Source organism: Alexandromys fortis, unplaced genomic scaffold (genome assembly GCF_014885135.2).
Source record: "Alexandromys fortis isolate MF-2015 unplaced genomic scaffold, M_Fortis_MF-2015_v1.1 scaffold_76, whole genome shotgun sequence".
Lineage (NCBI taxonomy): Eukaryota > Metazoa > Chordata > Mammalia > Rodentia > Cricetidae > Alexandromys > Alexandromys fortis.
In genome coordinates, this window is record NW_026067997.1 from 3,199,751 (window position 1) to 3,225,281 (window position 25,531).

The 25,531-nt window shown below is 41.1% G+C and overlaps 1 protein-coding gene and 1 pseudogene across 2 annotated transcripts in view; both read left to right on the forward strand.

Annotated features, from left to right (window-relative positions):
* The first annotated feature begins 572 nt into the window (after nt 1-572).
* LOC126512552 (spermine synthase-like) lies at nt 573-2,010 on the forward strand (annotated as a pseudogene).
* Nucleotides 2,011-8,898: 6,888 nt separating this feature from the next.
* The window catches only part of Ipo11 (importin 11), a 152,536-nt gene continuing 135,903 nt past the window's right edge, over nt 8,899-25,531 (forward strand). The window contains exons 1-4 of one of the 2 annotated variants that reach the window (XM_050160382.1): nt 8,899-9,068; nt 15,351-15,496; nt 16,809-16,952; nt 20,846-20,946. In XM_050160382.1, coding sequence (XP_050016339.1) covers nt 15,443-15,496; nt 16,809-16,952; nt 20,846-20,946 — 299 coding nt within the window. In that variant the 5' untranslated portion in view covers nt 8,899-9,068; nt 15,351-15,442. The remainder of the gene's footprint in view (nt 9,069-15,350; nt 15,497-16,808; nt 16,953-20,845; nt 20,947-25,531) is intronic. The other variant, XM_050160383.1, reaches the window with a different exon arrangement.

Genomic DNA, 25,531 nt, shown 5'->3' on the forward strand with positions numbered 1-25,531 from the left:
GTCTCCTGTTTCCCAGGAGGTTGTGGGGTGAGAAGCCTAGGCTTGATGGATAAGGTGCCAGGGCTGTTACACAAAGAAACCCTGTCTCGGAGAAAAACAAAAGCCAAAAAGAGGAAAGAAACTGTTCCCAAGCCTTGGTTTTAGCCCCTCCTCCCTTTGCTGTAATTCGAATTCTAGAAAAATTTTCAGCTCTTGTAATAGATTCTTCTAAGTTTTACTGCTAGGGGGCTCTTACCAAAGAAGACCACGGGGACACCGTCTCTGAGCCGGTTGCAATTCTTCATTCCAGACTGCTGACTGCAACTGGGTATTCAGTACCAAAGTGCAGCCCTGAGCCTTTCTTGTGGTCCATATCCTGACTGTAAAGTTCCCAAGGTTCCCATCCCGCAGTTGTAAGCTAAGTAGATAGTTACAAAAGCCAAAATATGCGATTAGTAAAAATAAGGAGTTGTTTTTCTTAAGCTCCCCCTTACAGCAAGATATTCTGCAAAACAAAATTCATCTGAGGTACTAAAATGGAGTCACTACAGACAACTTAAAGCCCTTGTCACTTCATTTTTGTCACTGTTAATATGCGCAATACCGGAGCGTCTACAGTATGCCAGTCACTGCCATATGGTAGGAGGGAAAGGATGGACATGACATTATCTCTGCTTATTAAAATAGTTTATTATTTTAAGGAGAGGGGTGCAGTCTGATACACCTGTTGACACCCAAGACTGCCAAGCTGCCTCTCTGGGGTATGGCACAAGCCTTCTCACTATGTGTCTTGGTTTCTGTTTTTCTATTGCTGTGAAGAGACACCAGGACCAAGGCAACTCTCACAAGGAAAACATTTAATTGGGGCTGGCTTCAAGAGGTTTAGCCCATGACCATAATGTCGAGAAGCATGGCTGTGTGCAGGTAGACATGGTGCTCAGAAGGAACTGAGAGTTTTCCATCTTGTTCAGCAGGCAGCAAGAAGAGACTGTGTGCCACACTGAGTGTAACTTGAGTTTACGAGACCACAGTTTCACACTTCAAGGTGGTACCTCCTAATAGTGCTACTCCTATGGGACAAGCATTCAAACATATGAGTCTATGGGACCTGCTCCTATTCAAACAACCACATTGTGGCAACAGCACAGCACATTCTGGACTTCATACTCGATGCCAAAGCTAATGATGAAACCATTCTGAAAAAGGCCTTTCCTTTTTCAGGAACAGGAACAAGAATGGGAAGAGATTTTCCAAGAACAGGAGATTGCAGGGTCACTGCACAATTTGCGCACGCACAAACACACACACACATATACACACCACACAGGGCAGATTTGCCAATTTGAGAATTAGCCACATGTATTGGTGTTGCTGAAGCTTCAGAGCTAGGACCGTGACGAACAAGACAAACAAGAAGCTGACAGCTTTTTAAACAAAATAGAAGAAAAAAATAAAAGACATGAAGCAGGACTGTATTTGACAGATGAAGAATTTACCTCCTGTGGCTCAAGGTGAGGTCATCAACAGATACTGGCCAACTGCTGATAAGTGTCCAGTTGAGGAAGACGTGGATGAAGTGGTGTATGGTGAAGTTTTGATTTACCAAAATGTTGAAATTCTGCACCTTAAGCAGTCTGGAAATATCTCACTCTTAGTGGGGATGTTGATTTGTCAAAAGGCGACTTAGCATATACCCAGACCATCACGGACAGTGGCAAAGAAGACAATACTGGCAAAGATACACTGATTCTGGGAGGTGGGAATGGGGGCATATATGGGAAACACTTAAACGGAAACCAAAGGTGGTCACTATGGTGGAGACTGATGGGCTGGTGATTGACAGATGTAACAAATGGACGGGAAGAACATGAGGTGTCATCTGAGGTCATCTTAAAGGAGGCTGTTATCAGGTTATCAGAGTAATGTATTCCATTACTGAGTAGATATGCTGAAGAAGGAAGAGAGCTCAATTATGTGATTAATGATTTGACAGCTGTTTTAATCTCAACATCCGCACATGAGAATTTCTGACTGAGTGTCGACATTTCAATGAAGTGCTGAAATATGGAGGGAAATACTTCACACATGGGGAACTGTGGCAGTCTGGCAATGCTCGTCTCCATGAAGAACAACTGAGACATCAGTGTTGTCTCGTAGACGTTGATGCCCTTTCATACCTGAAGTTGTATTTATGCTGTTTAAAATAGCATTAAGCCTTGAAGATGACAAGTGCTGTGCGTCGCTTTCTTGACCTCTGTGCCATATATGTCATCAAATGGGTCGGGCCATTGATTGTGAGTCTGTACAAGTATTTTCTTTTAAAATTATCTCTAATGTTTAATGAACCAATGGAATGCAGCTTAGATATCCCTTTCTTTTCCTTTTTTCTTTCCTATCTTTTTTTTGACACGGTGTTACTACGTAGCCCAGGCTGGCCTTGAACTCACAGAGCTCCTCCTTGGCCTTGGCAGTACTGGGATTAAAGATATTCACTACCATGCCTACCTGGAGTCTTTTTTTTTGCGGGGGGGGGGGGGTGGTGGACAGGGTTTCTCTGTAGCTTTGGAGCTTGTCCTGGAACTACCTCTTGTAGTACAGGTTGGCCTTGAACTCACAGAGATCCACCTACCCCTGCGTCCAGATTAAAGGCGTGAGCCACCACCGCCCAGCTTGTAGTTTATATTTTCATAAGCTACTAGGATGGTCAAGTTTTTGAAGATCAAATGAAAGCAGAGAAAAAGGTGAAATTTATTGCCTACTTAGAATATGATTTTTTTTATTGTTTTTTTATCGGTGTGGGACCCTTTTGGGGAGGCTAGTTTTTGGTTTCAGGAGACATTTGATTTGGATGTTGGGAGGAAAAAAAATTATTTGTTCTGGAGAGAAGTCCTTTTTTTGGTTTTTGCTTTTTTTTTTTTTTTTTTTTTTTTTTGAGAGAGGGTTTCTCTGTGTATCCTTGGCTATCGTGGAACTCATTCTGTAGACCACGCTGGTCTCATTCATACAGATCTGCCTGCCTCTGCCTCCTGAATGCTGGGATTAAAGGTGTGTGTCACCATCACCCAGGTGGAGTGAAATTCTTGATGGTGCCCCCCCCCACTTCTGAGATTGACTTAGATAATAAAATGAGGAGTTTATAAGAAAGCTGGAATGAAAATTGAATTAACACAGCTTCACTTAAAACTGCAAAAGAGAAAAACAATAAAGTATCAAAGGGACAGCTGAGCAAGTAAAACCACCAGCTGGAGCACTGCAGATGGAAAGAAGCTAGTCCTGGAACTCAGCCCCTCCTTCCGTCCTTCCTTCCTTCCATCCTTCCTTCCTTCCTTCCTTCCTTCCTTCCTTCCTTCCGTCCTTCCTTCCTTCCTTCCTTCCTTTCTTTCTTTCTTTCTTTTTTTTTTTTTTTTGGATTTTCGAGACAGGGTTTCTCTGTAGCTTTTACTCACAGAGATCCGCCTGCCTCTGCCTCTGCCTCCCGAGTGCTGGGATTAAAGGCGTGTGCCACCACCACCAGGCTCAGCCCCTCATTTCTACACATACAAGAGTCCTGCCCCTGTCCCCCAACACCCTGTCACCACACATACAAGGCCCTGTCCCCCACACCCTGTCACCACACATACAAGGCCCTGTCCCCCACACCCTGTCACCACACATACAAGGCCCTGTCCCCCACACCCTGTCACCACACATACCACTACCAAATTTTGAAAGGGGCGGGAAGGTTGAGAGCATGACAGTTACAATAACAGTGCTACAATTTCCATTCCAGGCACTATAAGAGTACAGTATTACTTTATTACCCTTCCAACCCTGTTGTGGTTGATGTTTTTGTACATTGAGCGAAGATTTGTCTGTGTTTTGCCTCACCTGTCTAAGGCACCTGATTAGGTTAATAAAGAGGTGAATGGCCCCCAGCTAGGCAGAAGAGAATTAGCGGAACTTCCAGGGAGAGAGAGAAATTAAGGTCTAGAATCTGGCATGGTCTAGAATCTCCTGATGTCAGCAAGTTACCGAAAGAGTTGGACATACAGAATGGAGGAGAGATAAACAACCACATGGCAGAATATAGATTAACAGAAACATTAATTTAAGGTAAAATATATGGTTGAGAACAAGCCTAAGATAACGACCAAGCTTTCAGAATTAATAATAAGTCATAATTTGGGGACTAGTGATCCAAAGAAAGTCAGATGAAAAAGTCCAACTACAACAGCCAGAAATAAGAAAATGCAGAGAAAAACCATACCCATAAAGCTAACTGTCTTAGGGACTCTATTGCTGTAAAGGGACACCACGGCCATGGCAACTCTTATAAAGGAAAACATTTAATTGGGGTGGCTCACAATATCTGAGGTTTAGTCCATTGTCATCATGGTGTACATGGTGGCGTGCGGGTAGACATGGTGCTGGAAAAGGAACTGAGCGTCATATGCTGGCAACAGGAAGTGATCTGTCTCACTGGGCCTGGCTTGAGTATATTGATGAGGCCCCAAAGCTCACCTCCACAGTGACACACTTCCTTCAACAAGGCCACACCTCCTCCAACAAGGCCACACCACCTAATAGTGCCATTCCTTTTAGGGGACATTTTCTTTCAAACCACCACACTAACCAAAAATTTTGAGGAAGATAAAGGCATGGAATAGCCAGGGAAGTACATAACACGGTTTACTGCCCCTAAAAAGAAGGGTGCAACTCCTCTCACTAGTTCTTCAAAACATTTTTTTTTTTTTTTTTTTTTGCCTGCCTGAAGGGTATACAAATTTTGTCTGAGGGTTAGAGACTTGGTAGCCAGCCTTTTTTTTTTTTTTTTTTTTTTTTTTGGATAGGCTCTGTTTTGTGGCAGCGAGCGGGGGTGCTATGGCTCCTTTAAGAGAGGTCTTCCTGGAGATTCATCCTTAGCACCAAAAAATGTGTGGTGGTGACTTCCTGGCTCAGCTCCAACTCTTTCCGGAGGTCTGTCTACAGAGCACTTGAACTGGGTTTGTGGGCCTGGGTGATTACATGCCCACTCTGGTTTAGGAGGAAAGTAGCTGAGACCATGCCCATGGCTCAGCACTCCCTGCCTGGGCAGGCGGGGGTGGGGTGGGTGAGGATTCCTGCTACCATACACAGAGATATTTCCAGGCTGCTCAATGTACTGCATGGCCGATTTAGCTTTTTCACAGATTAAAAAGGGTTTAAGACGACTCAGTGTTTAAGAGTACATGTTGCTCTTGCAGAAGGCCCAGGTTCGATTCCCAGCACTCACACAACAGCTCACAACTGTTTGTAACTCCAGTCCCAGGGGATCTAATAGCTGCTTTGACCTCTGAGTACCAGATAAGCACGGAACACAAACATGAAGAAAAAACACTCATACACATAGAATTGTGATATAAATAGATCTAAAATAACTTTTTCTTTTGGTGTTTTGTTAGGTCTTCATCCTCTTCGAGATGGTCTCTGCAGGTAAAATATGCTAGTGATTGAAGCCTAATGAACTTGAGTTATATCCTTGGAACCCACATTTCCTCCCCCCCCCAAAAGCTGGATTTGTTGTGTAGTACTCCTGTAGGTAGAGATAGCTTGGGAGCTTGGAGGCCAGCTATTCCAGAATACCCTGCACTGTGGCAGAAACCTGCCTCATGGAAATGGAAGGGGTGACCTCTGACCTCCACACGTGTGCATGGATGCAGATGGACTCTCACACACTTTTTAAGTTATTCAAAAGTAATAGGCTGAGAGGTAGTCAAGTGGTGCAGCACAGATCAGTTAGCGGTCATTTTGAAATCACAAGGAAGACCTCTCTTAAAGGACCTGAAGTGACCCTGTTTACTGCCAGTAAACAGAGCCCATCCAAAAAAAAAAATGCAGCTAAACTTGGTGTGTGTGTGTGTGTGTGCGTCTAAAATTTCTTTTCAAGCTCTCTCAGTTTTTATGTATACTTAGATGGCACACGTTGGTGTACCAATCTGTATATGTATGCTGTGAATATGTCTTATTGCCATTGGTTAATAAAGAAGCTGCTTTCAGCCAATGGCTTAACAGAGTAAAGCCAGGCTGAAAGAGATATAGAGAAACTAGGCAGAGTCAGGAGAAGCCATGTAGCTCCCACTGAGACTGAGTCCTCTGCTGGAGCTCGCAGAAACTTCGCTCATAGGCCATAACCTCGTGGTGATGCACAGACTAATGGAGATGCGTTAGTTTAGGATATAAGAGCTAGCCAGCAATACACTTAAGCTATTGGCCAAGCAGTATTACAAATAATATAGTTTCTGAATGTTTATTTTGGGTCTGAGCTGCTGGGAACAAACAAACAGCCTCTACTCAACATGTATTATTATTATTTTTTCTTTTTCAAGGCAGGATTTCTCTATGTAGCTTTGGAGCCTGTCCTAGAACATACTCTAGACCAGGCTGGCCTCGATCTCACAAAGATCTGCCTGCCTCTGCCTCCCAAATGCTGCGATTAAAGGCATGTACCACCACCGCCCAGCTTACATCATTTATCTTGATCCCATTCATTTCCCAGTCGCTTTGCATTCACCCTCTGCCCCTGTACTCCCGCCAAATAAAAAACATATTTAAGAGGAACATGTAGAAATCTCGTCATGGAAGCTGTAGCATGGCATAGTAAGTCACACTGTAAACCCTTCTGTCCACAATCTTTGCTTCCATGTTTTTGTTGCAAAGTGGCATTGGTCTGGTTTGAGGCTTCTACTACACTGTTGATGTTATGTCCTCAACAGGACTCTTCCTGGGTTTCCTGATGTGACCTTGTGCTGTGGAAATCCTGCAGCTTCAGGTCTGCAGGTCAGGTCCCTTCATATGCTCCAGCAGGACATAGAGGGGTATGTTGGGGCAGGCCAAATCATATGCTTGTGTCTGGGTTGGGCAGACATAAGGTTGGTCTGTCATATGAGAAATGAGGACAGCTCTCCCATGGTCACAGCTTCGGGGCTGGCTGACCTACACCTCTGTTTGCAGAGTTGACTCTACTGAGCAGGGCCTGCTCCTGGAGACGGATCTTAATCTGATCATCTTAAGCATCATAGTGAATTCTAGTAGAATATGGAAAATGAAAATTGCTTCACAGGGGGGCTGGAGAGATGGCTCAGTGGTTAAGAGCATTGCCTGCTCTTCCAAAGGTCCTGAGTTAAATTCCCAGCAACCACATGGTGGCTCACAACCATCTGTAATGAGGTCTGGTGCCCTCTTCTGGCCTGCAGATATACACACAGACAGAATATTGTATACATAATAAATAAATATTTAAAAAGAAAGAAAATTGCTTCAAAGAATTAGTAGTTTTTGTCATGTGCATAAGAGGCAACCACTCTACCACCTATTCCAGGCTCTTTAGATAGGTATAACTTCTTTATTTCATTCTTTTTGAAGTTTCATGGGTGGTTTATTTGCTTTTGGAGTCACAGTTGCATTTTGTAGTTCTGGCTCACCTGGAGTACACCATGAAGCCCGCTCTCAAAAGTGTGCCAGTCCTCCTGATTCTGTCTCCCAGGTTCTGGAATTGTTGCGCTGATTTTAAAGTTTATTGTAGCACAAATAATAAAACAAAAACTTTTTCCCTAGAAATACGTTAATTTATGGTTTATTTCTATGATTGGGGGAATATTATTGAGTATTCCATTGCTGTAACAAATCACATCCCTACATATTCATTGCTATGTTAATCACATATGGTTTTAATATTCCTCTCTGTCATTCTGGTCCTATACATTAAATCCATCTTGCACTCTACTTTACCTGAGATAAAGTTCTGATCCCTAAAAACTGAACATTACGTTCTGAAGAGGCCAATTTAAATGCCAAGATTCTGATGAAATTATTGCTCCGTCTGCACCTGTGTCAACCAGACCTTCAATGACAACGTCATGTATTTGTATTGAGGGAATTTTTATTTTTGTACTGATTTTAAATGTCTTCGTATGAGAGACATTCTTATAAAGAAGAGCTATTGTTTTTAGTACAAACTTCAACGCTTGTATTTACTAGCTATTGAACTTTAGCATATTGACTTATCTGTGTTCCAATTTCTTCTTTTGTAAAATGGACATAATAATGGATCTCCCTCACAGGATTGACTTGGAGATTAAAATGGGTCATTCAACCTAAAGATCTTGAGACTGTATTGTGCACATCCTAAGCTAACAACAAATTCTATCGGACTTTATGAATACAGTTAATATTCCTCACAAGTTCTCTTCTTAAAAACAAAAAAAGCGTAAACTAGCTTGCAGGGCTAGATAGCACTGGTCCTTTGAAATCTTTTCACCCGTGGTATTGCTGTGGAGTAGAACACTCAAGTTCAGGAAATAAAAAATGTAGATCTTGAGAGACATGCACGTAGTCTGAACATCTGGGATGTGGAGGAGTCATGATTTGATGGTCAGCTACAAAAAAGGCTGTAATCCCCGAAGCCTTGGTTTGTGAGACCCTCTCAATTCCCCCCTCCCCCGACAAAACAACACAACACTAAAACAAGACAAAATAAAACAAACAAAACCTCAAAACCCACACAAACAAACAAACAAAACAAAACAAAACCGCAAAACAAAGCCCGTCCAAACTTGAACAAATTCCTATGGTGGCAGGGTTCATGAATGGGATTCTTTTGATAACGCTCTTGTGCTGTGACAGACCCATGAAACATAGTAGTTGATATCTAGAAGAGTGAAGATGAAATGGTTTTGACTTACACTGCAACCAGCCCAGGAAACAACCGATTTTCCCGGGATTTACGGTTTCCATAGTAACGGGTACCCACGCCTGCGCACAGGGCTGTGTTGGCTGCCGCGCGCCTCTGGGTTCGAACACGAGCTCCTCCCTCCTCTCCCCTCCGCTAGCCTATCGCCTTCATCCTCGGCCTCGCCCCTGCGCGCCGCGCCGGGATCCTGTGACGTCATTTTCGCGCGCCCGCGTCGTCTGGAGTGGCGACAGGGAACATGGCGCGTTCCTAGAAGCCGTTTTCGGCATCAGTAGGCGGCAGCGTGCGGACTAGCAGCGTGGGGGGCGCGGAAGGAACCAACGCCGCTTCGTGTGGACGAGTGGAAAGGGGCGGGCCGGGCTGTTCCGGACCGAGGCACACGGTGAGGCCGGGCCGCGAGCCGCGCGGTTGGAAGGGACGAGTGGACTGGCCAGAGGGACCCCGCGAGCCGAGGGCGGAACGTGGGTCCACCTGAGCTGGACGCCGCGGGCCTTCGCGGCCCTGGAATAGCCCGGGGGGAAGTACAGGCTCCCGTGCTGCTGGAAGCCTGACATCGCTGGGTCCACGGTGCGCGGTGGCAGGGTCTGAGTGACAGGCTGAGCAAGGCTGAGGGTACCCATTGTGTCCCCTGTCGCCGGCTGGGGCGGTGGGTTCTATTTGTCCTTGGAGGCTTGGGGTTGCACAGTGCAGGAAGACGTGCTTCTGCTACCAAAACCAGTGTATGCTGTTAACTGTACAGGCGACCTTGCTGTGGAAGCAGTGCTGTGAAAGCTTAAAACATTAGTCCTTCTCTTTTAAGGGAAAAAAAGACTTGGACGTTTTTCGGAGTGGAGATTCTTTCTGAGGTATGGCCGCCGGTGCTCAGACTCGGCGACTCCTGCAGCTTTACATTTGGGAATATTTGTGATTCAGCAAAAATTATGTCGAGGCCCATAACATTTGGCATTTCTCCTTAATCCTCTTAGTACGTGGCGAACGAGAGAGTCGTACAGCAAAGTGATTTGCGTCAATCGCAAAGCCTGGTCATTTGGCACCTGGTGCCAAGGTTGTAATCGGCATACCTCCTCACCTCCTCATCACACATTAAACAAACGCATACAACATCTGTTGTATGCGATAGCGCCTTTAAGATTTGCTTATTCTTTAGAAGGAAGCAAGGAAGAACAGTCTGCAACCATGGATAGGGATTTCTCTCTTCCATTTCCACATTGTTTCAAATTTCTCTGCTTTGGTTGAGGGCAGAATGACTTCATTAAATGGACTATTCATGGCTCCATAGCTTTCCTTACATCGTTGTTCCACACTGAGAACAGTTTTTGTGAAATTAGAAAATTTCTCTATGTTGGTTGCGATAAGATTGTAGGTTTTTCTTTTTTTCTGTTTTCTGACGGTATCTAGCACAGGGACTGGTGCAAACAGTTTAATTATGGCAGTGGTTTGTGGATGTGTGTTATAGCTGTAAGGCAGAAGGGTGTACTCTGTCCTGATTACACTTCTCAAAGCGAAAAGAGGATTCTCAGAGATATTTGGATGTAGCAATATGATTGGAGGTTTTAAAGAAGTGTGCAAAAATTGCTTGGTAATTAAACAAGTATTTAGATTTTGTGATGTTACGAATGTATTTGCATTCAGAACCAAACTAGAAGGCCGAAAAAAATGCTTGCAGCATTTGAATTTAAAATATACTGAAAATGTTTCTCCAGAATGAAATTATCCATATTTAGGGAAAGACAGTGTTTGGTTTTATTTTTAATCTGAATTTATGTTCTTGTCCATGCATGTATGTGTATGTCATGTGTGTGCTGGTGCTGGCACAGGCAGAAGTTGTGTTGGATGGAATTGCAGGCAGTTGTGAGCCACCTGACACATACATGCTGGGAACAGAACTTGGGTCCTCTTTGTCAGTAGCAAGCCATTTGACAGCCAAGCCATTTCTCCAGGATGATTAGTTGGTTCTTGATATTTGTTTTGCATGTGTGTATATTTAATCTTTTTCTAATTTGTTATTATTATCATTATTAATTTTGACAGGCTCTCACTATGTAGATTTGGTTGGTGTAGAGCTCCCTGTAGACCAGGTTGGTCTTAAGCTCATGGAGATCTGCCTACCTTTCACTCCCCACTGCTGGTGTGTGCTACCACATCAGGCTTAATGAAGCATTACTGTTGGTAATTTTAAGGTTTTTTTTTTTAATCTTTATTTTATTTTTGCAATGTTGAGGCTGAACCTAGAGCCTTGCACATGTCTTACTGCTAAGCTACTTCGTTTTTGTCTTTGGTTTTCTTTTTTGTGGTGTTAGTGGTAGAACCCAGGGACTTATGCATGCTGTGCAAACAGTCGTCCCCTGCACTGCCGTCCCCTACCCTTGGTTCTTTCTTGGACTGTGTGCGTATGATGGGTATCATCAGCTAATCCCAGGGTGTTTTACAGAATGGCTAATCACATCTTTTGCAGGTGTGCTTCTAGAGTATCTTTTGTTTGATTTTCTAATTATGAGACTGACCACCACTAAACCTACAACTATAAGTGTTGTTGAGCATAAGTTCAATTAGTGTTCTACATCTTTGCTCCTCAAAATTTGGGAATTTTGTAAAGTATACACTTCCAGCTCAGTTGAAAAGTTACTGAAATAGAAGCTACATACCAAGGTGTTTTTAAAACTTGTTTTTTATTAGTATATGTTATATATGATAATAGGTGTCATTCTGGCATTTTCGTACATGTTATAATATTTTTTGATCATATCCACCCCATTACCCTCCTGTGCCCCTTCCATTAATACACTTCCTGTTCTAACTAGCTCCTTTCTATCTTCATGTCTGTCTCTCTTGTTTCTGTCTATGTCTCTATCTCTTTGCTATGATATTAATTAGGATTGTTAATAGGAACGTTGGTGAAGATTTGTTTACACTTGCATGGGCATTCAACAATAATTTAGTCTCAGTACTTTGACCATTGTAGTCACTGCTGACCATTGCAGAAAGCTTCTGTGACCAAAGCAGATAGCAGCACAGATCTGTAATAATAATAACAACAGTTATTTAGAAGGCAGTTTTGATAAGTACATCATGTCCATTGTGGAAAACAGCAGAAGTAGGTTCGCTTCTAGGGCCTCTAACCTGTCCAGCCATGGGTGTTTGACTGGGTTTACAGTGCCAGATGTGAAGACCCTCCTGTCAGTGGGCATCAAATTCAATCAGACTGCAGTTGGTTAACCCAGTAACAGACTTACCACTATTGTACCGGTGACCTCATCTTGCCTCAGTTGTTAGTATTGTTGAGCACAGGGCTCACATAACTGTTTAAGACTGTTGATGACAATTCTTCCCCAGCAGCCAGCATAGCTCTTTCTAACACTATGAGAACTTGCCAGCAGAGAGGGAGCTTCCAATCCAGTTCTAGCTTGATTTCTCTATATCTTGTGAGTGACGCATGTGACATTTTATTTTATTTAGCTATACGGCCTTACATTCTCATTCTAGGGAGTGGCAGTTTGCCTGTGTTGTGTTGGAAGTCTTGGGCCTCCCTGACCTAGGGATGTTTTCTATTCCTAACAGTGAGGGCCCTGTTTAATAACTTATACAGATTCTGCATTTTAATAAGAATTCCAGATTAGAGGAATGTTCAGTAAAGTTTTGAGATGTACTGCTTTTGTCAGTGGAAGTTGGAGTGTGTGTGTGTGTGTGTGTGTGTGTGTGTGTGTGTGTGTGTGTGTAAAAGCCCATCATTTAATTTGAAGTGTTTTGTTATTCTGTTTCATTTGATCAAAGAAGTAGGTTTAGACATAGTAATGCTATAAGATCATACATATCTGTACTTGTAACTCTGACTCTGATTCATCCTATTGCTTTTCCTGGTCACTGTCAGGCTTTGTATCAGCTGTCCCAAACATTTGTGAGTGACAGATAGGAATTCAACAGTGAGCATTTTTTTTGAGTGGAAGTTATTTACTTTTATTTGTTTGAATGTTTTGCCCGCATATATTTCTGTGCCCCATATGTGTGTCTGGTGACAAGGCCTGAAAGGGTGTTGTATCTCCTGGAACTGGAGTTACAGATAGTTATGAGCCCTTGTTTGGATCTTGGGAGAGACTCAGGTCCTTTGCAAGAGCAGCCAGTACTCTTAGCTGATGAGCTATCTCTCCAGCCCAACAACAGATATTTTTTTTTCATTTTTAAATTAATTTTTTCATGCAATATATTTTGTTTTTTACCTTCCTCCAACTCCTCCCATATCCTCCCACCTCCCTATCTACCCAACTTTATGTATTTTTGCTCTTTTATACACACACACACACAAGAAACACCTCCTCAAAAAGCAAAAAAAAAAAATCAAACAAATAGGCAAAATACCTGTAAGACAAAAACAAAACAAAAACCCCAAAACAAAAAATGAAGCTAAAAGTTCATAAAAATGCTATTGGTTTTGTTTTGTGTTGTGCCTGCCCTGAAGTATGGTTGAAATACTCAGTGGTGCTTCATTAGAGATAGCAGATTTTCCTTTGCCAAGAAGGTGTCAGTTACAGATAGCATCTTTGTTAGGGATGGGATCCCATGTCCATTTCCCCCCTCAGTGCTAGGACCTGGTCTGGCTTGAAGCTGTGCATTTCTTATTTATGCTACTCCAGACTCTCATACCACATAGGAATTGATATGTGCATAGGTTCTGATGTCTGGGAGACACTGTTTGCATAGAGTCATCCATCAGCTCTGCCTCCTGTTCTCCATAGATTCCCAAGCGTTGAGGCGAGGGGTTTAATGAAGGCATCCTATTTTGGACGGAGTGTCCCAAACTCTCACTTTCTGAACATTGTCCAGTTGTGGATCTCTGTGTTAATTTTTGTCTCCTGCAAGAATAAGCTGTGCGAGGCATTGGTCTGTGACTGTAGTGGAATGTTATTAGGAGTCATTTTATTGCTGTTCCTGTAACAGAATGACAGCAGTAAGTTTTCCTCTAGACCCATGGCCTCTCTAGTCTCATACTTTGGTCCCTGTAGCATTGTCAGGTGTGGGTTCCATCTCATGGAGTGACCTTGAATCCATCAAAAAGTGATTGGTCACTCTCTTAATCTTTGTGGCCATCCACTAGTATATCTACTCACACATCACTCCCAACAATGAACGTTTCTTAAATAGTAGCTATGGAGCCTGGTAATTTTGTATGTTCCTAATAATGCTTTTCTGTTTCTTGCAGAGACTATTAACTTTTGACTTTCTCTTCTTTTTCCTTAAAGGCGTTGTTGCTGTGTTACCTATGGAGGTATATTACACTAGAAATTTATTTTCTAATAGTTGTGGAGGTCGGTAGTTCTCATTTTAAAGTGCAGATAAATTTAATTTTCTATAAACCCCTGCTTTAGGGTTTAGTGCTGTGAAGAGACACCATGACTTACAAAGGAAAACATTTCATTGGGGTTGACTTAATTTCAGAGATTTAGTCCATAATTTATTATGGTAGAAAGTATGGCAGAATGCAGGCAGAAGGAGCTGAGAGTCCTCCATCTGGGTCAGCAGCAGCTGCAGAAAGAGAAAGTAAGGCCCGTGCCCCCCCCCCCCCCCCCCCAGCTTGAGCTTCTAAAATCTCAAAGCCCACCCTCAGTGACACGTTTTCTCCCACAAGGCCACACCTACTTCAACAAGACCCCACTTCCTAATAGTGCCTGTCCCTGTGGGCCTATGGGGGCCATTTTCATTCAGACCACCACAGTCCCTTTCCTTGTCTCATGCTAAACTGTAATTCTTCAAAAGTAATTGGATTAAAATAAGTTTGGATCATGTTATGTAGGGAATGTAACCTTCACCTGTCTGACAGCCACGCGTTCACTGATCTAGGGTCTCTTATGCAACTTTCAAGACTACGCTCTTTCAGTCCTCTGTGAGGGAAAGCCTCTGCTAAGCCTGCTAGAGTGTAAACTTGTGAGTTTTTCCTCCGTAACGCTTACCATATCTTTATGGTATATTTTAGCTTGTCTTTTTCCCTTTGTAGAATTGAATGCAAAGATTCCTTTACTATATTTCTTTTAGAGTGGTGCACGGCTCATATAGGCTGTTTCATGTTAAAGACTGAATGTAAGTGGAATTATCAGGGATTGATATTAATAATATTATGTTCTGTGAAGGTTAGACTGAGGAGGATTGAAAAGGGAGAAGTGGCTGCATTTTGTGGATTTACACAACTGTATGTAGAGAGCAGGATTTATTAAAAATTGATTGGTTACTTTTTATTGTTGTTTGTGTTTTGAGATAGTGTTTTACTATGTAGTCCTTGGTAGTCTGGAACACACTAACTATGTAGACTGTGACAGTCTCAAACTAGAAGTGATCTTCTGTGTCTTCTGAGTGCTGGGATTTCAATTGTGGCATACCATATTTGGCTAGAAAGATTTCACTAATTTAACAGAAGTGTTTTGTTATTCTGTTTCATTTGATCAAAGAAGTGGGTTTAGATAAAGTAATGCTATAAGATCATACGTATCTGTTTCTCGCCCGCCTTGCAGTTCCTGAATAACCACTCAGAGGCTTAATATTACTTATAAATGCTTGACCAATGTCTAAGGCTTAATAGCTATCTCTTACATTTAAATTAACCCATTTCTATTAATCTATGTTTTGCTATGTGGCTGTAGCATTACGTCATTTTCTACATGTCTTGCTTCCTTGGCAGCTGGCTGGTGTCTCCCAGACTCTACTCTTCTCCTGTATCTCTGCTTGGATTTTACACCTGGCTCTATCCAAAACAGCTTTATTTGTCAACCAATGAGAGCAACAGCTATTCACAGCGTCCAGAAAGACCATCATCCCACAGCAGAGGTTAGGATATATAGACCATTATAGTACAGCCTGTTGATTTGAATTTAATAACCAGGGAATAAGGACTTAAATTTGTTCCAAGTGTATCCTAGAAACTAGAATAGCACCTGGCAAAGAGTAATGAAAAATAGCTGTTACTGAATGAAATCTTTGGCCAAATATGATGTGTCACACTTGAGAGATTAAGACGTTAGAAAATCTGAGTTGAGGGGTTGTCATGCTTCACTTCACTTGTCACCGCGACACAAACTGGTCTCTTGGGAAGAGGGAACCTCAGGTGAGGAATTGGCCTTCATCATGCTGCCCTATCGCCATGTCTCTGGGGGAATTTTCTTGCTTAGTAATTGATGTAGGTGGGCTCAGCTCAGTGTAGCAGTGCTATCTCTGTGCAGGTGAGCATACCTGCTTGCTTTGTACTGTGATGAACTACGATGGCATATATGGACTAAGAATACACATTTCTTAACTTTATGTAGCTCTTGGTTTGTTAGATAAGATACTTACTTTGTGGGAGCTGGTCCTGGGAATTGAGTGCAGGTCACATCAGGCTTGGTGTTACCATCCTACTGGCCTTGCTTTTAGTTTGAGACAGTGTCTTACTACACAGCCCATATTAGCCTTGAACTCAGGGTGCTGGCATAGTTAGATACTGATGAGGACCATCTGCTGGTTGCAGACTTTTTATTGTATCCTTATATGGCTGAAAGAACAAGGCAGCTCTCTAATGTCCTCTTATATAGGCGCATTTGAACTATGCATGAGGGATCTGTACTGATGATTTAGTAACTTCTCAGCTCCAAATGCCAAGATATTAGGCATTAGATTTTAGCATATGCCTTGGGGAAGGTTTACAGTATTTAATATGTAACAGTATCTTCCTACCTCTCTCTCTTTTCTGAGACAGAGTCTTGCTATGTGCAAGGATTGTAGTTAACTTAGTTTATTTTTCAATTATTAGTGAGTATGCGTTTCTCTCTCTGTGCAATGTTTCACATTTGCATTTTATCTTTAAAATGATTTTGATAACAGATGTTGAGGTAGGAAATGGTATTTAATCAGAATTTGGAAATTTGCAGTTTTGTGTATGTCAGTTCTCCAATCTTACTTTACTTTTATTTTATTTATGAAACAATAAAAGCAATGTCCTTTAGAAATATAATTTAAGTAAAAGTAATTGGAATTGTGGGAGTTTTAAGTAATGGTGTAGCTAGTATAGAAAACGTAGAGGTCAGGTGGGGAGAAGGTGTTTGTGTGACTGTCCGTTTGTAATACATATACTGTGTAACTCAGATGTGCTGACTTACCTTTGCAGGCTTCCATGGATCTCAATAGTGCCAGCTCTGTAGTTCTCCAGGTCTTAACCCAGGCCACCAGTCAGGATACTGCTGTTTTAAAGCCCGCTGAGGAGCAGCTGAAGCAGTGGGAGACACAGCCAGGTTTCTACTCAGTGTTGCTGGTGAGTAGTTCTTGAAATAGTTTGTCTTTAGTAAAGTGGGGGTGCCATTATTTTACTAGTTCTTTAAGTATGGAGATGGTCTGGTAGTTTAGTGAAACTGCTGCAGACATTTGGCCGCCATTGTCACTGTCGTCATGGTAATGTGGGCTCGTGAGAATGTTTCACAGTTATTTGTTGATGAATCAGGATTTTAGGTATTTTCTTTTTATTGTTCTTACTGTAATTTAATTAAAACCTTTTCTGTTTTGTTTGTTTGTGTTTTTTACGAGGCAGGGTTTCTCTGTGTAACAGCTCTGGCTGCCCTGGAACTCACTCTATAGATTGGGCTGGTCTGGAACTCACAGAGATCTGCCTGCCTCTGCCTCTTACTATTTTTGTTTTGTTTCATTTGTTATTTTGCAACAGGGTTCTCTGTGTAACAGTGTTAGCTGTCCTGGAATTAGCCCAGTAGACCAGGCTGGCCTTAAACTCTCAGAGATCTGCCTGCCTCTGTCTTCCCAGTGCTGGGATTAAAGGCGAGCTCCATAACTGCCTAGCCTTGTACTGTTTTGGTGCTTTCTTTTTTTTTCTCAGTGATGGGCAGCAAACCTAGGATCTGGTGCATGCTAGGCAAGTATTCACCATTGAACTGATTCCCCTTGTATCGTGTATTTCACTTTAAAACATTGTTTTTGTTTTTGGCTCTTACTATGTAACCCTTGTTTGCCTGGAACTTGTTTTGTTGACCAGACTGACCGCCAGTACAGGAATATCTTCATGTCTCTGCCTCCTGGCACACACCCCCCATGACTGGCAAAATACTGTAGTTTTTTTTCCATCTAGAAATTTAAATTTTTGTTAGACAGGATCTTTTATATTTTTTACTTTGCTTTTTTTCTTTTGTTTTTGAGGCAGGGGTCTTATGTAGCCTAATGTGGTTTTGAACTCCTTATTCCCTGCTCTTCCTGAGTGAATATATGACTTATTAATAACTGCTTAAATTCATTTTTACTTTGTTTCTATTTTCATGTATTGCTTTGTGTTATTTATACATTAACTGCTATATTGCTACATTTTCAAAAGTAGTTTTATTTGTGTATATGTGTATAGACTCTTTGGGAGAGGGGATTGAGACAATTTCTTGTTGTATGGCAGGTGTTGACTTCAAACTCAGTGATCCTCCTGTCTTAGCTCCCCAATGTCGGGATTAAATTTTTTGAGTGTGTGTGCCTGCATGGGTGTGTGTGTGTATATATATATATATACACACACACCCATGCAGTGCCCATGGAGGCCAGAAGACTGCATCATATCCTTCTGGAACTGGAGTTACAAATAGTTGTGAGCCTTCATTTGTATGCTGGGGACTAAACCCAGGTGCTCTGGAAGAGCAACAAGTGTTCTTAATTAACTGTTGAACCATTTCTCTTGCCCCAGAAGCATGATTGCTTTGGTAAGTAGTCTAGTTACTGTGAAATAAGGGCGCCAGATATTGCATGAGTAATAAAAACCCAGAGACAGATATTGGGGATCAAGCTGAAAGATCAGAGAAGCAAAGCAGCCAACCACTGGAGAGCTCTTACCTCTATGAAACCTTTAGACTGAAAAGAGAGACAGTTTCTGTCTCACCCCACCTTTTATTTCTCTCTAGTGCTGGGATTAAAGCCGTATACCACAACTGTCCGGCTTCTATGGCAAACTAGTGTGGCTGCTGGGATTAAAGGCGTGTATCACCACTGCCTGCCCTGTGTGGCTGACTTGTGTGGCTAGCTTTGCACTCTTATCTTCAGGCAAGCTTTATTTATTAAAACACAATTTCACTGCATTTTCTTATATTGTGTTTCCTATTGCTGTGATTAAAATGCACTAACAAAAGCAATTTATGGAAGGAAAAGTTGATTGAGGTTCAGTCACAGTTTAAGAATACGGTCCATAGTGGATGGGAAGATATTCTAGCAGGAGCTTGAAGTACTTGGTCACATTGAATCCATGGTCAGGAAGCAGAATGCAATGAATGGTTAGGCTGAGCTACCTTTTCTCCTGTTTCTACAGCCCAGGACATTTACCCAGAGATGGTGTTTCTACTTTTCGAGTAGGTCTTATCTCAATTAACCGAAAAATAAGACATCACAGGCGTGACTCGTGGCCTTCCTAAACAAGATAATCCCTCACATGCATTTGCCTGGAGGCTTGTGTCCCAGGTGATTTTGGATCCTGTCAAGATTACCCATTACAATGTCAAACATGTATTAACAACCCAGGGACTTAGGCTCCTTAGGGTCTTTGAATCTGTGCTGTGGAGACACCTATTATTTATTTATCAATTTATTTTTGAGACAAGATCTTGTTGTGCATTCTTGGTTAGACTTGAACACTTTGAATTTGCTGCCATTATCTTGCCTCTGCCTTTTAAATGCTGGGATTATATGTGTGTGGCATCATGCCTAGCTACGTTTTCTTTTTAAACTTAGAACATACTTATTTTAGTGAGCTCTCTCTCATATCTTCTCTCTTCTCTCTGTGCATATATATTGTTACTTCTGATTTTTTATCAAGGAAATTTTCTAACGTACTTGAAAGAATATTATGAATCTTTACATGTTCATCTGTTGATTAAACTTAGTTAAATGCTATTGAATAGATATGCTATCTTCTTTGATGGGGTTGGCCAGGTCTCACTATATATCTTAGGCTGACCTGAAACTTGAGATGTACCTGCCTTAGTATTCTTGATGCTGAGGTTTCAGGTAACATCTGGCTAAGTAGGCCTGCTTTCTTAGTTTAGATTGTAGAATATATATTTTAAGAATATGTACATATGACATATGTAGTTATGAAATTTAAAATCAGTAAAAAATCTGGGCTGAGGTCATAGATCAATTGCTAGAGTACTAGCCTAGCATGCATGGAGCCTTGGGTTCTGTCCTCAGCATCTCATAAACTGGGCATGGTGGCACATTTTTGTGATCCAAGCATCTGGAAGTAGAGGCACGAAGTTCAGAGTCATTATTGACTATATAACAAGTTTGAGACCAGGATGAAATACATGAGATATTTTCTCAAAAATCAAACACATAGGGCTGTTTGGTAAAGTTGGTGAAGTGTTGTTGGATAACTGTAGCATGAATAATAAAAACCCAGAGACAGATATAGGAGTTTCTACCAAACCTCAGACACCATGCTCCCGTGAGTTCCTGTTCCCTTTATATTCCTCTCCCCACTTCCCTAATGCTGGGATTAAAGGTGTGAGCCACCACCACCTGGATCTCTTTCTGGAGCGATCTTTTGTAGGCCAGAATAGCCTTACAGAGCTCTGTCTGCCTCTGTCTCCCAAGTCCTGGGATTAAAGGTGTGTGCCACCACTCCCTGACCTCTAATGGCTTAGCTTTGCACTCTGATCTTCAGGCAAGCTTTACTTATTAAAATACAAATAAAATATCACTTACAGAGGACCTGAATTTGATTCCCAGAACTCAGTGTAAAAATGTCAGGTGTGGCCGGGTGGTGGTGGCACTCACCTTTAATCTCAGCCTGGTCTACAAGAGCTAGTTCCAGGACAGGCTCCAAAGCTACAGAGAAACCCTGTCTCAAAAAACTTAAAAAAAAAAAAAAAAAAAAAGCCAGGTGTGGTAGGGCTGGAGACAGGATGGTCCCTGTCTGGCCTAATTGGTGAGCTCTAGGCCAATGAGAAGCCCTGTCTCAAAGGAGGCAGTGACATTTCTGAGACACCTGGAGTTGTCCTCTGGCTTCCATATGAAACCATCCACAAAATGAATGCGCATCACATGCTTGAGTACATACCCACATTAAAAAAATAAAGCGGTTAGAGAAATCCATGCTTTATTTTGGTATGTTAATTATACTTTTAGAAGACTACATGTTCCTTCTAACATTATTTGTTTTCTCATTCACAGAATATTTTTACGAACCACACCCTTGATATAAATGTCAGGTGGCTTGCTGTGCTGTATTTTAAACATGGAATTGATCGTTACTGGAGACGTGTAGCACCTCAGTAAGTTCCCTCAGTCCCAAGTGTAATCCATTCCAAATTTAAGAAAAATAATACTCTACCTGTGTAATCAGAATAATGTGTCAAGTGTTTAATTGGGACAGCAGAGATGTTAGCGTGATTTTTGCAAGGATGAAATGGAAATTTGCAAAACATTTGATACATAAATGAAAAAGTCCAAAAAGTGTTCTAACTCCCGAAGAAATGTTATTGTTATCCTTCATAGATTTGTATCTTCCTATTCCACATGTGTGTACGTACGTACATACGTAGTATGTATGTTCCTGCCTGCCTTCCTGTCTTGATTTTCAGCTTCTGAGGATCTGAAGATCAAGCTATGTTGCTAAATCATCTTAAAGAAGTAAAACGTGCTGAGTAGTGGTGGCGCACGCCTTTAATCCCAACAGCACTCAGGAGGCAGAAACAGGTGGATCTCTGTGAGCTGGAGGCCAGCCTGGTCTACAAGAGCTAGTTCCAGGACAGGTTTCAAAGCTACAGAGAAACCTTGTCTCAAAAAACCAAAAAAAAAAAAAAAAAAAAAAAAAAAAAAAAAAGTAAAATGTTTTGATTTTGAAAAGGAAATCTTATATTATGTTCTTATTTGCTGAATCTTCATTTCTGTGTTTCGTGGTTTTGTGTTTTCTCTGGGAAGAATTGTTGGATAGCATACATTTGCAGTTTCATTACATGACGTTTTAACTGTAATATAGGGGTAAAGTGAGCAGATTCATCTTAAGAATTGATTAACATATTATGTAATTTATGGCTAGGCAGTTTGAATATGTCCTTGGAATTCTGTTAGAAAATAAATTTTGGTGAAAAATTACATAAGCTGTGGTCTCCAGTAGATGGCACTAAAGCTCTTTAGGTTTTCATTTTTATAAGTAATTTAATTTGTTTTATTCTGAGTACTTCAAAGTGCCTGTCTGTAAAACCTACCCAAGAATGATATGAGAAGGAACTGCAGTGTTTTTAGACTATAAAGTGAAGGTAACCCTTTTTATTTCTGGAGTAATTGATGATTCGATGAGAAAAAGAAGCAGTTAATGGTGAGAAATTGTGTGCTTGTTTGTTTGCTTTTGGGGACAGGGTTTTGCTATATATCTGCAGTTAGATATGTAGCCTGCATAGACCAGGCTGGCCTGGAGCTTAACAGGGAAGCTCTTGCTTGTGCCTCTTAGTTCTTAGACTACAGGCATGTGCTACTATGCCTGGCTAAATTTTGCCTTAAGCTAGCTTAAATTAAATAGTTAAGGAAGGAATTATAGTTCTAAATAGTTAAATTGTCTTTTAGTGTATTGAGGTAAAAGTAGGCATGAAGAGGAATACACTTATAAAGGAAACAAAAATGACAGATTAGTAATTGATTTTATCTGCAGATTTGAAGCACTTCAAAGTTTGTACTTTTACTGTTAACTTGGTAAAATTTTTATTCTGACCATTATCTTCATATGATGAAAATCACCTGACTTAAGCTTATATATTATTTTCATATATCATTCAGTTTAACTGGGTCATAGGTAGATGCTATTAGTTTCAATTTGGGATTAATAGTCTGAATTAATTTTAACTGGAGTGTTTTACAGGTTAGCTAATAAGACTTGGTTGTGGTTCACAGTGCATATGTGAAGTAGGTATAGTACCACACACTCTTTTCCACTGTAGTACACTGGTAACTTTTTACACATCAAACACTTTTCCCTCTTCTTAGTTTAATTTTTTTTTCAAATTCACATTATTATTATTATTTTAAAGTCTATCAAACTGCAGGCTACTGTCAAATTCCTCTTCTAAGTGCTAGGATTGTAGACATTGCCACCATAGCTGTATCATGGACTTCATATGTAGATCTGCTTTGGGATTCCTGTTTGGTGCCACCAGGCTTTTTGTCTTTCTTTTAATTCCTGCTCTTTTTTTAAAAAGTAATATTTGATGTGTTTCCTTTTTTTGGATCTGATTTAATGTTCTCATACTAGCTTGTTGAAATGGAAACAGATAAATTGATATTCAGTCTCTAAAAAGTTAATAGAACTTTTTTGTTTGTTTTTGGTTTTTCGAGACAGGGTTTCTCTGTAGCTTTGGAGCCTGTCCTGGAACTTATAATCCTAGCACTTGGGAGGTTGACAATAGGATTTAAGTTCAAGGCCTTCTGGACTTCATAGTAAGTTTCAGGTCAGCCTTGCCTATATATTAAAACCCTGTGTCAAAACAAAACAACAGGGGGCTGGAGAGATGGCTCAGCAGTTAAGAGCATTGCCTGCTCTTCCAAAGGTCCTGAGTTCAATTCCCAGCAACCAAATATAGCTCACAACCATCTGAAATGAGGTCTGGTACTCTCTTCTGGCCTGTAGGCATACATGCAGACAGAATATTGTATACATAATAAGTAAATAAATAAATATTAAAAAAACCCAAAACAACAAAAAGAAAAACACCAGTATCAGAATAGAGCTTATCAATGCAAAATGATTTTTGTCTTAATGTGATTAAATTTACAAAGACTATAGTATTTCCAAATAAAGTTGTATTCAAAGATATTTGACTTAGAGAACTTGAATATTTTATTTTGTGGGATATAATTTAGCTCATAATATATGCTTTGCTTAAAATTTATTTAAAATGTATTTATTAATGTGTGCCTCATGCCTGATCTGTGGTTGTGCACATTTCATTCTCTGCTTGTGGAGATCAGAGGATAGCATTGTGGAGCTGTTCTCTTTTCCCACCTTTTTCTGGGTTTCGAGAAATCAGACTTATCAGACTTGAGTGGTGTTTACCCACCGAGGCATCCTGTTGGTCCTAAAAGTTTATTTATTTTTGGTTTTTCGAGACAGGGTTTCTCTGTAGGTTTGGTGTCTGTCCCGGAACTAGCTCTTGTTGACCAGGCTGGCCTTGAACTCCCAGAGATTCGCCTGCCTCTGCAGGCATTAAATGTGTGCGCCACCACCGCCCGGCTTCCTAAAAGTTTTTTAAAGTTGTATAAATATTTGTGGTTAATCTTTCTGAAGTCATTTGTCTCATAACTGTCATAGGTAGAATGGGAACCAGTAAAATGAAGATTAACTTTTAATTTAAAAGTAGGTAATATAGGTTTGAGTGGTGGTGTTGCAGACTTTTAATTGCAGCACTTGGGAGTCAGAGACAGGTGGATCTCTGTGAGCTTGAGGCTAGCCTGGTCTACAGAGCTAGTTCCAGGACTGGCTCCAAAGCTACAGAGAAACCCTGTCTCAAAATACCAAAGGGGAAAAAAAAGATAGCCGACATGTGTAATGGTGGTATTATGTATGAGTAGGGGCCAGGCCTGTTTGCTTGTTGTCCAATCTGTAACATGGAGGGCTGCCTGGCTTGTTTGTTGTTGTTTTCTGCCCAGTTCCCCAGCTGTTTAGTCCCAGAGAAAAATCACACAGAGATCTCTATAAGTTATAAGGCTGATTGGCCCATTAGCTCTAGCCTCTCACAGGCTAACTCTCACATCTTGATTAACCCATTTTTCTGATCTATGTTAGCCATGTGGCTCAGTACCTTTTTGCAGTGGGGCAGATCACATCCTGCTGCTTCAGTGGTCTGGGCAGGAGTGGGAGGAATCAACTTCCTCCTTCCCAGAATTCTCCTCTTCTCATTACATCATTTCTACTTCCTGTCTGGTTTTACCTCCTATATTTCCTGCCTGGCCAATCAGTGTTTTATTTATAAAATGATTGACAGAATACAGATAATTCTCCCGCACCAGTATTACACATTTGTTATAAACCTTGAAGCAGGAGGATTTTGAGCCTGAGGACAGTTTGGGCAATGTAATAAGACCCAGTCTCAAAACCAGATGAGCACAAATAAAAATAAAAAAAGTCAAAATACTGAAACAATTTAAAATTCGGTAATATATAAGTTCTATAGTAACTTCTCTATTTAGCTCTATAGTTTCTTTGTATGTAGTAAATTATTTTTAGTGTTATGTTTATCCTTTGCAAAGATGTAAAATAGAAGACTAAGTTGATCTATTATCTACCTCATCTCATCTCATCTCATCATCTCATCTCAACTATCTAATCTATCTTTCTGGCTGGCTGGCTGGCCGGCCTGGAACTCATTACATAGATCAGGCTAGCCTCAAATTCAGAAATTGTCTTGCATCTGTCTCTACAGTACTAGGATTAAGGGTGCTCACTAGGATGCACAGCCAACTTGCTTTTTTAGTTTTTTTAAAAAACCAATTATTTATTTGTGTATGTGTGTACACTTATGTGTTGCTTTTTGAATGCCGTGGTGCACATGTGGAGATGGAGGACAATTTGTAATAGTTCTTTCCTTTTACGATGTGAATCTGTGTTGTCAAGCTTGGTGGCAAGTGTCTTTTCCTGTTGACTGGTCACACCAGCTATTTAAATTGAGTTTTTTGTTTGTTTGTTTTTTTCGAGACAGGGTTTCTTTGTAGCTTTGGTGCCTGTCCTGGAATTTGCTATTGTAGAGCAGGCTGGCATCGAACTCACAGAGATCCGCCTGCCTCTGCCTCCCGAGTGCTGGGATTAAAGGCGTGCGCCACCACCGCCAAGCTTATATTGAGTTTTAGAAGAGTCTTCTAACAAATATT